This window comes from Eutrigla gurnardus (assembly GCF_963514095.1).
Source record: "Eutrigla gurnardus genome assembly, chromosome: 22".
Lineage (NCBI taxonomy): Eukaryota > Metazoa > Chordata > Actinopteri > Perciformes > Triglidae > Eutrigla > Eutrigla gurnardus.
In genome coordinates this window covers 9,627,617-9,644,552 of record NC_139933.1, presented here as the reverse complement: position 1 = coordinate 9,644,552, position 16,936 = coordinate 9,627,617, and the positions used below count along the sequence as shown (strand labels likewise).

Sequence of the window (16,936 nt, the reverse complement as noted above, 5' to 3'; positions counted from 1 at the left end):
ATAGCCAGTGATAAATTGTTAGGGTGACATTAGACTTCAAGTTGAACATCCTACTATAAATGTACAGAGGATTGTACTCCTGCGAGGAGAATGAGACATCCAGTGGCCAACAGATTAACAGTAAGAAGGAAGTTTCTGTCAGAAGCTCAGTTACAGCCCATAGACATCTTTTAGACATTATTTTGCATTTGAAAAAGGAGAAAATTGTTTCTCCAATGGGGTATACTTGTTATTATTAAATAAAACAGGAAAAAGGTTCTGAATTCTTAAGAATGGAAAACGTAAAGTAGGACTTATTTTTATCATTCTGAACAGAATAATTCAAATCAAACCACAGGACAGGGAACAACAGAAAAACAACTTCCTTTTGAAAATTGTTTCTGCTTTTATAAATCCAAACCCCCCAGAGCTGTACCCTTCACCTCTCACCTCATTGGTCCTGTAAAAGGAAGGCACAATGATAGACAGGGCGTCTTGGAGAAGGGTGTTGATGACAGGAAGACGAATGAATCCCAAAAGAGCCGGAGAAATGCCGAAGAAATGGGATCCTTTTTTGATAAATATAGCACGAGGAACGTAAAAGAGGGATAGAGCGTTTTCTACACAGCCACTTTGACGGAGGGTGAATATTCTTGTTTAGAGTTATTAGAGATATGTACAAAATGTTGAGCCACCGTAGTGGTCTCTGGAACACATAACATTCCCTTGGGAAAACGAAAGAGCATTTTATTACCCAAAGCTCTGCAGTGTTTTTCTGAGTCATAGTACCGTGGATGTCCTGATTGGAGAAGTCAAAAGAGCTCAACAGCATCCCCATGTGGATAACAGCTGAAGTTCAGCCTATATTACCCCTTGTGCATGATAAAGCTACCCCACAAAATTAATTACTTGACAAATCTGTAGTTTAAATGTCAGATGGTTGCCTTTAAAATGTATTTTAATGGGGACTGAGCCATTAGCCTCTAACAAAACATAATTTACTCAAACTAAATATTTTTAAAACATGGTAGTTAAAACACTATGGAAGGATAAAATGTTCAATACTGATATAAATATGATTCAATCATGAATGGACATGGACAAAATATACATGACAACCATAATATAACTATTTCTATTAATCCAGTCATTGAGCAACAAACTAGTTTGATGATTGCGTAATTGCTTAAGAAGCCACACACTTCCTGGTTTTTAGCCTCTCAAATGTAAGGATATACTTTTCCTTGTGCTTCGTCCTTGCTAATTGAACAATATTCGATTTTTCATAGAACATACAACTAATTTGATGCCATTAACCTTAGGAGATGGTGACACGCATTTTTCAATTTCTGATATAACAGACCTAATGATGAATTGTGAAAATAATGGACAAATTAATCAATTTTTTAATTTCATCCCTAAAAGAATCAGATGCATTTTCAAAACCCAACTTATTAGAAGTTTATTTCATCCTGCATCGTTTAACAATGATAATTTACTGCGGGTTTTGTATCAAAACTGTAGTGAAATAAAAGCAACCTGCAATAATGCCGTCATTGTGAAAAGACGCAAAAAGTGAGGACAAATTTATATAACAAGCAGTTTGAACAACAAAATAAAGTTAAAAACACACTGCATTGTGAGTAACTAGATATACAAATGAGTATTTGCAGGGAAAACACTCGCATATCAAGAACCATTCATCCAAACTACTACATCATTGTCAGTTTGGTGATTGGTTAGTTATCAATAACAAAAGATGGCTTTTTACAATTTAATACATTTGGAATTCTACTATCTTGGTACCAATGTGAGTTCAGAGATGTTATGACCCTGCCTTCTTTTATAGCTGCCTTGTGGCCAAGCAACTAGCCGACTGCAAGCTGACAATCAGCCCATTCTCATCAAGCACAGCACTATAATTACAAATCCAATTGTTTAGATCCCATAGCAGATACAGCATTATAATAAAATGACTAGTAGACATTTTAGCTCAGATTCTCGCTTTATTGGTCAACTTGATGAAAGACTACAAAACGAATTCACAAAAAATCTCTTTCAAGTAATCAAATCTGTACAAACCTAAACTGTATGGGGTTTTTACAGCTCTGGCTCATATGAATCTGAAGCGTCATATGCGTGTGCATGTGTGTGTGTGTGTAGGTAAGCATGTCCTTGCTCTTCTGAGACAAGGTGATGTACTCCTTCCTGTTCAAGGATATGCCACGCTCAGAAAGGTAAGACTGGGCAAGCATGCATGCACGCACACACACACCTGCACACACCTGTGTTTGAGATTTTACAGTACAGAGGACAGGGAAAACAAAATACTTCCCCCCTCCAGAAGTACACACACACACACACACGTCACCTGCTGGCAGGGGTTCGCTGCTAATTTCATCATATCAGCAATCTCCCACTGTCTCCCAAACGCTGCTTTTCAGTCAAAATTACTGTACAGACAGACACTGTGGTTTTAACCCTTCCACGGGAGGAGTGGTAAGAGAGAGGGGAAAGTATAAATCTCTAATACTCTCACACAAAATGTACACGTGCACACATGATTAATGCTCACCGGCAGAAAAGACACATTTATCATCTGCGCACGCACACTCTCACTCACTCACTCAGACAATTCGTAACATTAAATGTTTTAAGAAGTACAGATAAAAAAGGAAAAAAGCCCTGGGTATAGGTTTGATTTCTGGCTGTTTGGTGAAAGAAAGGAGAAGAGAGGTAGAGAGGGCAGGAGGGATGGGTTGGAGGTCGAGGGCAAACTACTGGTGTCATTTCTTAGCTTTCCTGGGGGGAGTGACTGGGCGGCCAGAGCCCATGCCCCCTCCACCACCATAGAACAGCTTCTTGTCCGCAGGTTTGAGAATCTGTAAAAAAGGCAGATGTGATAAAACTGAGCAAAAAGAAACAACAAAAATGGTGACATTTTGATATGCAGAATCAGAAGTGGCCACATTGGTTTCTTGCTTACCTGGAATGAGCACATGAGGGTCTCATCTACACTCATCATGGCTCCGGCATTGTCGAACTCGCCACAGTAGTTTGGGGCAGAGAACAGCGTCACCAGCTGCCTTTTTGCAAAGAACTCATATCCGTCCTCGACCACCTGAAACCCGAGTAACGACAGGTCAGGTCAGGTTTGTAAGGAGTGAGAGTTATTTCAAACATTTATCTCTCACCTGTATACAATAATTAGGCACAAAAACAGAACCATATTGTTATCCATTTACAGCATTATATTAACAAAAATACTTGTATGTCATAAATACATTGCTATCCCTTGAACTGCCTACCTGGTTATCAGTAAAACTGTGCTGAAATCCAACTGTGCTGAAATGGCCATGGGGCTATCCGAGTACTTCAGCAGTTCCACCTCACTTTTCTTCAAATATTCACTAACAGCTGGACACGCTTGTTTGATAAAAGTGCTAGCCTTGCGTTAACTACAAAAAGAATGTTTTTTTTTTATGTGGAAAGAAGGAGGAAAAGGAGGAATTCACAACACAAAAATACGACAGGGAAACATTGCGATCCCATAACAAGACACCCGAGTCTGCATCGATCTCTTGATGCTTTAGCCAAATTAAGACAGATGGCGTATCTTTTATATTGGCTATCATTCCTACATTTTAACTTTTAAGGCTGTGCACTCACCTGATGAGCCCGACAAATGAGGTCCATGTCGTGTTTGTGGAGGAATTTTGTGACCACGTCGGCGCCAAAGGTGAAGGAGACACCGCGGTCGTTCTCACCCCAGCCCAGCACATCCTTATCCGGGTCAGCCCACAGCAGGTCGCAGAGGAGGCCCTGGTCAGGCACGTCAGTGGGGCGCATGACCCTTCGCACCTGCTCCATTGACTGGAGGTCTGGGGACAGGCCTGGAGATCAATGCAGAACAGTTAAATGTTAAACAGTAGGAAATATACAGTCCGTTTCCTGATGATCTGAAGTTTAGGTTTGGTTTGGATGTACTTCTTGTTTTCAGGTAAAAACAATAACATGAACTACATGATTTTCTTTTTCTGTGGCATTTGTTTACATCATCAATTATAAACACGGATGGAAATCAGGCCTGTATATTAATTGTTAGATCTGAAACAATCAGTTGATCAAAATAATGAATCAGTAACCATTTTAATAATGGTTTGAGTCCCTATAAATCAATAATACCGAAGATTCCCTATTTACAGCTTTGAAAATGTGAAGATTTGCTTGAGTCTTGTTGTCTAATATTATTGTGAACTGAATAGCCGTTGATTTGTGTATGCATATTTAATTATATGATCATGGAATGATGGATTGGGACTTTAAATGCAGTGTGCTCAACATGCACATGGTTGTGTGTGTGTGTGTGTGTATGTGCACACAGTACCTTACTACTAGGGATGGGGCGATAGAGTTTTTTTTAATACATTTGCATTCCTTTTAAAAATCAAATGTGCTCGTTTGTTCTTTCATAAGCCCCATCTTTACATGTTTTTACATCGTCAATTGTTCTGTACAAAGAGATTTTCTCCTGTATTTTAGCTTTTTTTGGGCTGAGCATTTTGTGAGTGACTGACCATGTTATTTGTTTGAACAGTTGTTTAAGACCATAACCAGCTCACATACAGAATATTAATTTGTATGAGCTTTGCTCAGGCCTACATGACACTAGTTGTTTTGGACAGGAGGCATTGCCAGTCATAAGCAAAATGTGTTAAATTGTAACTATGTATTAAAACTATTTTCCACTTGTTAGAAACATCATAAGTGTTACTAGAAATAAGGAATAGTAAGTCCTCTGCAGCCATTACCGCTGAACAGGACGTGGATATACAAATATGCTCAAACAAGAAATTAAGATCCCACACAATCTTGCAGGCCTTTGACCATAATGTAGACAGTAACAACAGTGCAGGGGCAAGTTTGTGTGTCTGTGTGTGTGCTCTGGACATAAGCCAAATTAACTGTTTGATGAGGATACCTCCATGGCAACAGAAGATCTTCTCATCAACAATGGCTGCAACAGGCAAACAGTTGAAGCAGTCAGTGAAGGTCTTCCACAGCTTAATGTTGTATCGCCTCTTACCTGTGGGAGGAAACCAAAATGACTTAATCACAATCTAATCTTAAAACCTGTAAAATCTAACACAGCAACACCTATTGCATAACATTCAAAGCACAGGAAGGCATGTGATTATTCACTGCTCATACTCATCTATCATGCTTCTCCTCACCTTGAAGCCCATGAGAAGTTGTTGTTTTTTTGTTTTTTTACCACAAATAAGTCTGTTGTCTACTCTTGACAACACCCTAGACTATAGAAAAGCCTCAAGGCTTGGGTATATATTTTTAGCACATTGCGTGTAACTGTTGATAGAAGTGGTAAGATGCATGCCACAATACTTACACTCATCATAGAAGCCATATATTCTGTTAATGGAGGCGCACTCATGGTTTCCTCTCAGAAGAAAGAAGTTTTCTGGGTATTTGATCTTGTATGCCAACAACAGGCAGATGGTTTCAAGGGACTGCTTGCCTCTGTCCACATAATCCCCCAGGAACAGGTAGTTGCTCTCTGGTGGAAAACCCCCATATTCAAACAGCCTCAGCAGATCATAGTACTGCCCATGAACATCACCTGGTGAGACAAGGAGTATTGGAATGGAAACAACAAGGTTGGTCAAAGGTGTGATTTTCATGCCTTGTGTATGTGCACAACAAACGGGTATGAGACTAGGATAGAGGTACAACAATACTTGGCACCATACAAATTAAAAACAACACTTCATACCGCGATTGGCCATGCATTATTTTAAACTAACACTCTGTTATTCTGGTGTTGCTAGACTTGTTTTTTTGTGATGATGAGACAGATAACTGAATGTGCAAGTTTGCATTTAGTTAGAGGATGCGGGGATTCTCTCCACACTGCAAACATGGCCAGTTCCTGAAATGTGTAGACTGTCCCTTTAAACATTTTTCATTAAGGAGAATCAGCAGTATGACACAGGAGGGCAACTCCAGGGAGACTTGAAGTGCAAAACAGCACTTCACTAGCAAGCCAGTTTTATGAGCTCGTCCCTACAGTACTGCAATTATGTGGCAAGGTCACGGCCTTGCACTATATAACGTAAACGTAAGCTTTCTCATAATAGTCCAGGACTATAAGCTACAACAGCCATCTAAGAGTGCTTCTAAATGCTATGTAACCACACTTTAGAATTCCCCCAACTCTAAAGAACACAACTAAGCCTCACCACAAATCTTGAGGGGAGCCTCGAGTTCCAGCAGGATTGGCTGGCTGAGGAAGATCTCCCGGGATTTGAGGCAGAGACCACGGATTTCATTCTCTGTCAGCTGAACATTTTTGCCAGGTCTGGAGCCTTTCACTGGGAAGTAAAAATGCAACAAGAGTGAGAAAAAGCACACTGACACATAAGACCATAAGCACAGCGCTGGTCATTTTTCATACTCATTTGTTATTAAAATAGTTTGCAAAAGTATGAGTTGTAAAAGTTTCAACACGTGTGGGGATCATTACTGAAATACTTCCAGAACCATCAGCAGAGCTAGAGACTTATTCAGTAATCCCCTTTATGTTGCTGACCTTCCCTCTGATTGTATGGATGTGTGATGTTCAATTGCATTTCATGTCTCAAACTATTTGTATGTATTTCACATCTGTCAAAACTCAAAAATATTTGCAAGAAAAGTATGAGTTGAAATTATAATGGTATTTTGATATAAAACAGTCATGGAAGATTTGGGATTTTATTCACACTTTAAAATAGAATTCACATGTTCTGAGCAAAACAAGGCAGATTGCCACAGGCAGTTGGCACGTTAGTGTGTGTGCAATACACTGTTTAGCTGTTTAGTATTCAATCATGGACTCATTCCACCATCATCTGAGCCATCATGATTGTATAAAATAAAATTATTTAAATATTGAACTGTGGCTGAGAAGAAATTTGATATTTTATGAGGATATTTTAATGCTGAGCAGTCCACTACAGCCAATTGTCACAAATATACATTTATGATGCCCTGTTTGTCGTCAAATATTCTACAAATACTTTAAATTCAGCCAATGAGCACTTTTGAGTGACAAATCCTGCAGCTTCCACATAAATATTAAAACGTATATAAATACATATGATCATAAAACGATTTCCGACTTTCTGATTTAACCAACGGTGCTATAACTTGGATGTGTGACATTTTAAAATTACATCTCAAAGCTAGTTTAGATGTAAATATTAATAAATAATACTTCGGGGCCGCTATGTACGAACTCAAAACATGCCATCTGATGATATAAATATGACCTTTCTGCCCAAATGCATTTGGCTTACAAGAAAAGCACATTCGGTCCAAGGACTCATTAAAACGGCAACGTTACGGACGGCGAATTTGCAAGATGGACATTGCTCAAAATACATTTGTTTGTTGGAGGGATAATTCCAGTTTAACGACTCTCACAATGTCTAATGTGTGAATATACTTTCTTGGCAGAGTAAAATATATAATACATAAATACGTGTATAATAGCATTCAAGCGAGCAAAAACAACAACGGCTAATTCGCTGCGAGAAGGATGTTACTGACCCAACATTAGTGGCGGTCAATAGCCTGCGTTACGTTAGCAAGACGCTAGAGATGAACTGATGAACTCTGGCTAACATAGCATAGGTGGCTATCGTTGTCTAGCATCGGTTAGCTAAAATGGCTACCTCGGTGAATACATATCGAGCGCAATAGACTTACCTTCCAGCAGACGTTGTATAATGGAGTCGATGTTCAACTTATCGGCTTCGGCCATGCTATTCCTCTATTCTGGTCGGTTTCTAATCACCCCTACGAATTCAAGACTTAGTGACTGATAACTGGCTACTGAGTTACCGTTAGCCAAACTAGTTTAGCGATAATCGGCTATCGTTAGCCCGCTAGCTAGCTAACCTTGGGGCAGAATTTGCAACCTCAAAATGTGAGGCTTCGCGCTGAATTGTTAAAGATGTGATGGCTGTCATGTACTTCAGAAATCCGCCCGAGTCAGCTATTTTCCATTAGATATCGGAATTAACTAGAAGCTTTCGTAATATCTCGTGACAACTATATTTCTGTCGTAGCTACTAGCACCATGCCATCGACCAAAAAAAGGCTCGACGAGCGTTAGCTCAAAGGGAGGTTGAACGGAAAACGGTCTAAGCGTTCCCGCCCTTCTATTGGTCAGCGTTGCCAATGGGCGGGGTTTGAGGAGCCACAACTCTCCCGGAATGGCTGTTTTCAACGTCGGTCAGCATTTACTTATCTCACACCACAATGTAAAAAGAACAATCGTTCTCGGGCGTATTTCACGTTTTGTTGGCCTTAAAGTGAATATTTTGTCAAACAATTCAAGATCAACCGCGTGTGTTCACATTTACTCAATTATTGGCGGTCGTATCGCTCGGTGCTTGTTGCGCAGTAAAGCGACACCCACGGAAGTGACCAAGATGGGAAGAATCGACGACGTATTTTGGCATGACGCAATGTCCTAGCGCCTGGCAACACGCACCGAGTGATTCATTCTGAAGTTGAGAAATGGCTTAGCTAGTTTGCTAAGTGATCGTAAGATAAACATGACTCCAACCGGGATAAATGTTAACCTATCTATTTTACGCCAATAATACTGTTTATATCATAGAATCATCCGACAATGAAGTTGCTACATAAAGACATTGAAAAAGATAATGCCGGGTGAGTGACTGGCTAATGTTAGCAAGCTAACCAGCATGCTATTTTGCTTTGATTGTACCTGTGTCAACTTGGTTAAATAACTATATGTGACCTACATTAACTTGTAATAGCGTGTGGAGACGTGGGGAGTTTTGGATTAGTGCGGAAATAGTCCCACAGTTAATACACAGGGCACGTAATGTGACCATATGTATCCATTGTATGACAAAAACTGGGCATATAGCTTTAGCTTAAATGGTTGAGCTAAAACAAAAACAAGTTGAGAAAACAAAATTAACCTCGATTATGTTCCATTTTTTGTACACTACATCATTCCTGTAACGGTCCCATCCCGTGCTCATTGCTCCCAGTAATGACAATACATCTTAAAGGGCGAGCATATTCACAATTTCATTTGAGGATAAGACAAACCCCACATACATGACATCAGCTCAGAACCTGGCTTATTCATGCTCTTCTTCAGTCAGGTGACTCTGATGCCGGAGGAGGCAGAGGATATGTGGCACACCTACAACCTGCTGCAAGTGGGGGACAGCCTGAGAGCCTCCACCATCAGGTATCCACGATTTTCTATGGCATTAAGTGACAGTCGAAGCCTTGTATCTGACAGTTTTCCAGCTCTATGGAGAGGGATGCTGGCTTTGTTGTGTTGTCGCTCTGTAGAATTGGCAGCATCTTTTTGGTCCAGTTTCATATTCATTATTTTCCATTAACTTGTTAGGATCAGGATTCAAATCTCCTACTCTGTTACTGTATGCATTTTATAGTATCCAGGCAAAGCGACTCAATTTTTCAGATTTGATGGACACCCAATACAATCAAAAGCAGCTGTTCATGCAGGGGCACTTTTGTAAGAACTTGACAGATCTGAAATACAGAGTTGCAACAGAAAGCTTTATTTACACATGACTTTTGCTTTTTTTAAGACAAGCATTTTTCCACAGCAATACTTCAAATCTACTTCAGACACATATCTTGGTCATAATAGGCATCACAGTGGTGTTGTAGTGCAGTTTCTGTCAAGACGATGTGATGCAAAGTTGGCACCAATAAACTATATATTTACATACTATCTATTTCAATATCTTTCACAATGTAGCCAACTACATATTGTAAAAGCTAGCACTCAAGCACTCTTAATTTAGCTGTAACTCAACTTTATGCTGTAGCATGACACAAATGCAAGTATGGGCATGCAACGTTTCCAATACTCCAGTGAAGCTGTTATTGTAGCTCAGTGTTCAGTTTAGCTTTACTAAAAAATTGCTTTTTAAAGTCCATCTGTGTTTGTCAGCTTAACATCTTCCTCTCTGTCTGTATCGCTCAGTGTTTTGGTCTCAACTATGCACACAGAACTTAAATCCCTTTGCCCTGTTCCCGCAGGAAGGTGCAGACAGAGTCACCTACTGGAAGTGTGGGCAGCTCCAGAGTTCGCACTACTCTGACCTTAAGTGTGGAGACCATAGACTTTGACTCTCAGGCCTGCCAGCTGAGAGTAAAGGGTACTAACCTAGAGGAGAACCAGTATGTCAAGGTCTGAGATTTCTGTCACATTTCTAGATTTTGGCGCAGAGGGACTAATAAAATGTGTGATGAAAGATTAAAATAAGATTTTAGGAGTAATAATAATATGTAATAGACATAATTACTCATGTAGATAATGTCTGATAAATAGTCAGTATTACTTCTTTTAGGTTTTGCAAAAATACAGCAGTGTAGTTCTTTTTCATGCACAAAGATCTAAATATTGTTTCCATAATCAGAAACCTGTCCTTTTTGCTACAGTTTTTGGGTCATTGTCGAGCCACATTATTCATTTGTCTTAATGATAACTCTCGTTTGATGTAAGTTGTTGTTGATATTCTCTTCTCCATTCATCAGATGGGAGCTTACCACACTATCGAGCTCGAGCTCAACAGGAAATTCACTCTGGCTAAAAAGAGCTGGGACAGCGTTGTGCTCGATAGAATCGGTAAGCAGGTGTTACTGTTTACATTTGACTGAGTGGACAGTTTGTTTGGTTTGGGTCCGAATAATCACAGCGGAAAAATATTGCTTTGTCTCATTCCTGTGTTTGGTTCATTTAATCCCACACCTCCCACTTGCACGTCAGCCAGGACTCGCATGGACCCATTGTAATCACATGGGCTCATATGGTATCTTGTTTACCAGACTTGGGCTTTCACAACTGTACACTCAGCTGTCAGAATCTCAGCATCTTCTCCTCTGTACACATAAAACTACATGTTAGACTTATTTCTTCTAAGTAATTCACACACTTCTAACACACTGCCAACAGTTATTTTGAAAGAGGATTAAGACATTTCATCCATTCTTGGTGCAGTTATTAGATGAGCGCCCCAGTGTGAATGGCATTTTTCCTCTACTGAACTAAGTGAACCAAACCACAGAAATAAAACACTATTATTGAGTAATTTAAATCCCTTTGCTTGAAGAATTCCAGGTTGGATGTTCTTGTTTTGACCTCTTATTATGCCCGCTGCGTTACATTGGTGCCAGGCTGTACATGCCAATGATCATGAGTTGGCTTAAAAGCTACTTATGACTGCATTGCCTGACTGATGGGTGACATATGAGGAGGTTTTGTTTTACAGAAAAGCCACAGTTTTCTTGTTCGTTTATTTACATTGCCAAAAAAAGAGTGTGTTGCCATGGGAACGGAATGGGGAGAAACGGGAAGGAATTAACTCACAGATGGGGTTCATGTATTTGGAGGCGGACCATTGAGTCATTGCTGCTGCAATCTTCACCACAATACCTTGCAGTAGAAAGTGATTTTGATATTCTCGGTAATAACTCAACTACAGTTGCCAGTAATGTATTACATCACAAAGAACCCACGACCGCACACTTATCTTTGCCTTGTCCGCCTTTTAGAGCAGGCATGTGATGCAACCCAGAAGGCTGATGTGGCAGCTGTGGTAATGCAGGAGGGCCTGGCCAACTTGGTGCTGGTGACCCCCGCTATGACCCTGCTCCGTGCAAAAGTGGAGCTCACCATTCCTCGCAAGAGGAGGGGAAGCTGCACTCAGCATGAGAAGGTAGGTCAGCTTTCTATAACTGGTAAGCTGTCCCTCAGTATTTCTGAGCTGCTGTATTTGTCATGCTGATCTACCTTTGCAGGCCCTGGAGAGGTTCTATGAGGCTGTGATGCAGGCAATTCTTCGCCACATCAATTTCGATGGTAGTGCTGCTTACACTACAACACACACATGTACACACATACAGCATGTTCCTGTTTTGTGTCACACACTTCTCCCTTTTTAGAAATTGTTGTTCCCCCCCACATTTGACGCTTTACTGTGAGCCTCTCATCTACTGAACTGTATGTCTTTTGTATGCCATTGTTGTGGTTTCTATTGAATTAAACATGAGTTTTGATTTCTCTTCCCTGCCACCCTACTAGTGGTGAAGTGCATGCTGGTCGCCAGTCCAGGGTTTGTAAAGGACCAGTTCATCACCTACCTCTTTAAAGAGGCGGTGCGACATGACAACAAGATCCTGCTGGAGAATCGACCCAAATTCATGCTGGTCCACTCGTCATCGGGTCATAAGTACTCACTCAAAGGTACGAGCTGGTGGGCCCCTCGAATAAAACAACCAAAACGTATCACAAGGTGAAAACTGGAAGTGCTTGTTGTTTTGCAGAAATCCTCTCGGACCCGACTGTGACTAGTAGGCTTTCTGATACCAAGGTGACTATGTGTCCTGCTTGTTTTATCATCTCATAACCTCAAATTAAGAAAAAAGAAAGTGTCTAACTGGTATAAATGTTTATTTCAGGCAGCGGGAGAGGTGAGAGCCCTGGAAGATTTCTACAAGATGCTCCAGCATGAGTGTGACAGGGCCTTCTATGGGTGAGTTATCATGGACTAGAATAGTCAAAAGGAGTCTTCATTCACACCGATAATCAACAACCTTTGTATTTTGCGTCGTCGCAGACTAGCTCATGTGGAGAAAGCTGCTGATGCCCTCGCCGTCGACACCTTGCTGATAAGCGATAAGCTGTTCAGGTACATACTGAGTCCCTCTTCAGGTTATCTATTTGAAATACACAGTGTGTGTTTGTTTTTACAGACACACTTGTCAGGTTAACAGTGTATGTTTTAATGTGTCTCCATCTGTACGTGCAGACATCAGGACATCCCCACGAGGAGTCGCTACGTGCGATTGGTGGACAACGTGAGAGACAATGGCGGCAATGTCAGGTACCAGTTATCCTTTAAAAGATGTCAGAATATCCTTTGCCAAGCATCTGCCTCATACATTTTCTCTCTTTTTCATGCAGAATATTCTCAAGCCTTCACGTGTCTGGTGAACGTAAGTTGTAGAAATTTGTATTTGTTTTGTTCTTCACCAAAATGCATTGTGGGTATTGTTGTGGACTAAATGTGTGGAATGTATTCCTATTAGCAGGGAAAAGTCCACATTGTCCTTTTTGATTGATAAAAACACGTTTTGCATTTTACATACTTACAAAGAAAATCAGCTGTGTACCGTCACCTTTTGATTTATCCTCGACCGTCTCCTCAGAACTGACTCAGCTGAGTGGAGTGGCTGCCATTTTGCGGTTTCCCATTGCCGACCTATCAGAGCCCGAGGATGACAGCAGCTCAGATGAAGACTGATCCGCAGAAGTGGAGCAGAGAGCTCTGGAGAAGGAAGAGGAAGGTCGTCCAGCGTTGCAGATAACACAAGAATGCATTGAGTCACTGTGTTGTAAAACAATAAAACAGCTGTGTAATACTCAATGTATTCCACCTTTGAAACATCCACAACTCTTTCAAGTCTAATCTACACAACCCCTCCTCAAGAGGCTATCGTTTCAAACCCCTTTATGCTGTTTTTGGTGCCTTTGGTTTGAAAGTGCAGGTTCAGCATGCCATTGAAAAGGAAGGTAGCATTTGTTGTAGCTTCAAATGAAATACAATTTTGACCAATAGCAAAAAAAATAATAATTTCTGAATGTATATACAGTATATCTCTCTTCCAATTAAACATCACAAGCATTCAACCACTTGTTTTTTCACTTTGTCACATCAACCATCCTCATTATGAATGAAATGAAATGCATGTTGCGAGATGTAAAAATATATAATTTATTAAATACAATTATTCAGTCAAAAAAAAATTTAAAAACTACTTTGGTTATGGGTAACGACCCAAAACTACTGCATTTCAACAAACTAAAAATCAAGTATGCTCAGGATTTTTAATTCAGTACATTGTTAGTTGAGTTCCACAGTTACAACACTGTAAATTCTGCTCTGGCAAAATGTCATTGCAAACTTCCTTATGAAGAATTACAGCAGCTAACACTAAAGTGCATTTTAGATCAACTTGCCTTTCTTCATAATCTTTACTTCTCCGTTCTCATTGAAACCTAAATCTCATTTTCTATCAGCGTAGCCTTGAGTGTACGTACGTGTGCATCTAATGCACTTCCCATCACTCAGCAGGACACTGGTAGGTCTTAATCCAGGCTAAATCCTCCAGCGTGCCCCAATGCAAGTAGATGATTGAGCAAATAACCATGACATGCATTATCTGGTGGCTGTTGCCCCAGTTGTCAAACAGGCCTGGGACGAAGCGTTCAGGTATCTGGATGATGTTGACCAGCCCGCCCACTACAGCCAGAGAGTCCATGATGACAAAGAGGCGCAGGGAGTTGGGGCTGCCCACCCCGCTGCCGAACACCCGGAACAGGAAGAGGCTGAAGCGGAACAGGGCCTGCCAGAGGAAAGCCTGCAGGCGCAGGATGTTGGTACGGGCCGTGGTGGCGCAGTAGATGCCGTAAACCGACAGGAGGACGTAGACCAGCAAGGCCGTCTCTCGCATGGCGGGGTAGCAAAGAAGGGTGATGTGGATGATGGGAAGTGCACCTGGTGACATGAGGGAAGATATAGCAGTGGAATTAAACTTAGGTCAGATGTTCTTGACTTATCAAGGTCGTAGACTTGAGACCTGGACTGGAGTCAGGTGTGGATTTACTTGGACTTGAGCGTTGTGAGACTTGAAGGAAAAATATTCAAATCACCAAGCCTTAAGTTTTGACGTTGTAAAATAATGCTGGTAAATATAAGTCTTCATAAAGCCTGGAAACTGCCTGGCTCTGTTCATAATTAACTAAATGTTTCTATTCACTATTCTAAGATAGCAAACAGAAAATTATTATTGAGGTGAGAAAGACTTTAGTTATTTGCTTATGAAGACATGACACTCGCCTCAAAGACTTTAAAACAGAGTGCGAACGTTCATTCTTGATCTTGGAAACGGTATCGAAAGTAATCTTACTCCGAAGTCCACTTAATATCTTTTCCTTTTCAACTGCATCTCACATTCTTTATCAGACAACTGAGGCTGATGAAGACAGTCAAAAGCTCAAAAAGCCTGAGAGTGGAACTTGAATTAAGATTAATCAGCCAGATTTGACAGCTCTGGTTAGCGGCGAGTAGAATTTCAGACGTCACACTCTTTTGAGAGCCAATTAGTATCATGGACCTACCCAGGGTGTTAACGAGGCAGACTCCAAACATGTCGAGGGAGAGCAGGGTGTCGTACACATGTTCTCCTCCCACGTGGTTCATGAACACATGGTAGACCACCGAGCCCACGGTGGGGCTGAGGCAGGCCAGGTAGTGGACCACACAGATCCAGACACTGTCCACTTCCATCCAGGGGATGCTAAAAGGCAGCAGCACCAAAAAAAGGAAAAAAGGGACTCCTGGGGTGAAGATGAGGAGTTGAAAGGGGGAAAGAAGATATGAATCCTTAGTAAAACCCTCTTATTATAGACCCTTTAGTATTGTTATAGGAGACTTATTTTTTCAGTATGTTCAAAAGTTTTGTACAACGTTTATGACACCATATTTTTATATCGACCACTTGTAGAAGATCACCATGCAGAGCAATAAGAGGAATTTAACAGAATGGTTTCCTTTGTGTCTTTACCAGGAACAATGTGAAATACATTGCTACTGTTGGCTACATGCATTGGGAAACACAGGCAACACTCTACAGCTAATACTCTTAATAAGAGTGTTAGTCTTAATGAACTTATCGGATAGCCACGGAGGAAATGGAGCGCAGGGAAGATGCTCTTGAAAGAAGTTCAAGGTTGTGGTAGTTTAAGCTCATGCACAGTGGATTCTAACATTTTTACTCATTTTAGAAAACATTTGGGGAGATTTGCATGTCTTACATCAAAAGCACATATTTAAAAAAAAATATGTCAACATACTGTCATTTTGCAAATTATTGCAATTCATGCAAACATGTATTTCCAGGATGCTTTTCCCGGTTGTGATGCTGGTATTTACAGCTGAAGAGTGGCAGCTCACCACACACCTGAAGACCTTGTTAACGGTAGGATATTTCCAGGACAGGGATTCCCGGGGCAGATTACAGCTAATGCCACATATCCTCATTACACGGAGTTTGCTTGTAACTGGCCACAAGTGAGAGTAGTGGACAGCTGTCACCCGTTTCGCATGTGCATCACCTGTATGATACACATGGTGGGAAGCATTTTCCTATTTCACCTTTAAAATATATATAATGGGATAAATCAGACTGATAAAAACACTAATTGACAATTTTAGACGTACTCCAGATTGACACTTATGACACTTAGAATAGCAGTTTTAAGCAAAAGACATGCAGTTATTTCCAGGACTCACCATGGGTGTAAATGTTCCCCAGCTCATTGTGCACGTAGAAGAGGCTCCTGAGGCATTCTGGAGCCGTGGCCACTGGCCGGTAACCCGTCAGGACATATTTGTTGAACTGAAGGTGTTGAGGGGTCTTTGCAAAGTCCAACAGCCGCGGCCCTTTGCAAAGCGCCATCACGACTTTCTGCAGCCGATGCCCTCACATTTAGTTGACTGTGCAGGTTTCCTCAACATTTACATGCTAAATCGAGGCCACACTCAGAACTCTGAGGCACCTTCGTGACCGCAAGCAGCCGGAAACTCTGCTCCTTGAAATCCATCATTGGACAGGTGTAATTCCAAGACTAGCAACCTGTTGAGCTAGCCAAGTGGCATGCTTTGAGGAGGACCAATCAGCAAAGGGATCTTATCCCTAAGCTGGAGTAATCCTCATAACAAGCCATGTCCACTACCACAGCTGCTCCTCGTCATGGCTCATAAACTACTCACACATCAACATAGTTAGGTGTATTCTGTATTTCCCTGAT

At 41.0% G+C, this 16,936-nt stretch overlaps 3 protein-coding genes across 4 annotated transcripts; 1 reads left to right on the top strand and 2 right to left on the bottom strand.

Annotated features, from left to right (window-relative positions):
• Positions 1 to 1,965: 1,965 nt before the first annotated feature.
• Positions 1,966 to 8,163, bottom strand: ppp1cab (protein phosphatase 1, catalytic subunit, alpha isozyme b). The gene is made up of 7 exons (XM_084040041.1): positions 7,747 to 8,163; positions 6,237 to 6,368; positions 5,387 to 5,617; positions 4,961 to 5,065; positions 3,649 to 3,872; positions 2,966 to 3,100; positions 1,966 to 2,861 (listed from the first exon to the last, which is right to left on the bottom strand). Exons 1-7 carry the CDS (start codon positions 7,799 to 7,801, stop codon positions 2,766 to 2,768), a joined length of 978 nt encoding a protein of 325 aa, XP_083896167.1. The 5' UTR covers positions 7,802 to 8,163; the 3' UTR covers positions 1,966 to 2,765.
• Positions 8,164 to 8,345: 182 nt separating this feature from the next.
• On the top strand, positions 8,346 to 13,753 carry pelo (pelota mRNA surveillance and ribosome rescue factor). The gene is made up of 13 exons (XM_084040040.1): positions 8,346 to 8,718; positions 9,182 to 9,274; positions 10,102 to 10,252; positions 10,600 to 10,690; positions 11,617 to 11,780; positions 11,863 to 11,923; positions 12,146 to 12,307; positions 12,388 to 12,434; positions 12,523 to 12,596; positions 12,681 to 12,752; positions 12,873 to 12,947; positions 13,028 to 13,059; positions 13,273 to 13,753. The coding sequence occupies exons 1-13, from the start codon at positions 8,678 to 8,680 to the stop codon at positions 13,365 to 13,367; spliced, it is 1,158 nt and encodes a 385-aa protein (XP_083896166.1). The 5' UTR covers positions 8,346 to 8,677; the 3' UTR covers positions 13,368 to 13,753.
• A 116-nt stretch (positions 13,754 to 13,869) lies between these two features.
• paqr4b (progestin and adipoQ receptor family member IVb) lies at positions 13,870 to 16,747 on the bottom strand. Of its 2 annotated transcripts, none has more exons than XM_084002207.1 (3): positions 16,419 to 16,747; positions 15,245 to 15,463; positions 13,870 to 14,621 (listed from the first exon to the last, which is right to left on the bottom strand). In XM_084002207.1, exons 1-3 carry the CDS (start codon positions 16,582 to 16,584, stop codon positions 14,188 to 14,190), a joined length of 819 nt encoding a protein of 272 aa, XP_083858333.1. In that variant the 5' UTR covers positions 16,585 to 16,747; the 3' UTR covers positions 13,870 to 14,187. The 2 variants fall into 2 exon arrangements, with proteins under 2 accessions (XP_083858333.1, XP_083858334.1); XM_084002208.1 differs by having other exon boundaries at positions 15,245 to 15,460; positions 16,415 to 16,537.
• Positions 16,748 to 16,936: the final 189 nt, after the last annotated feature.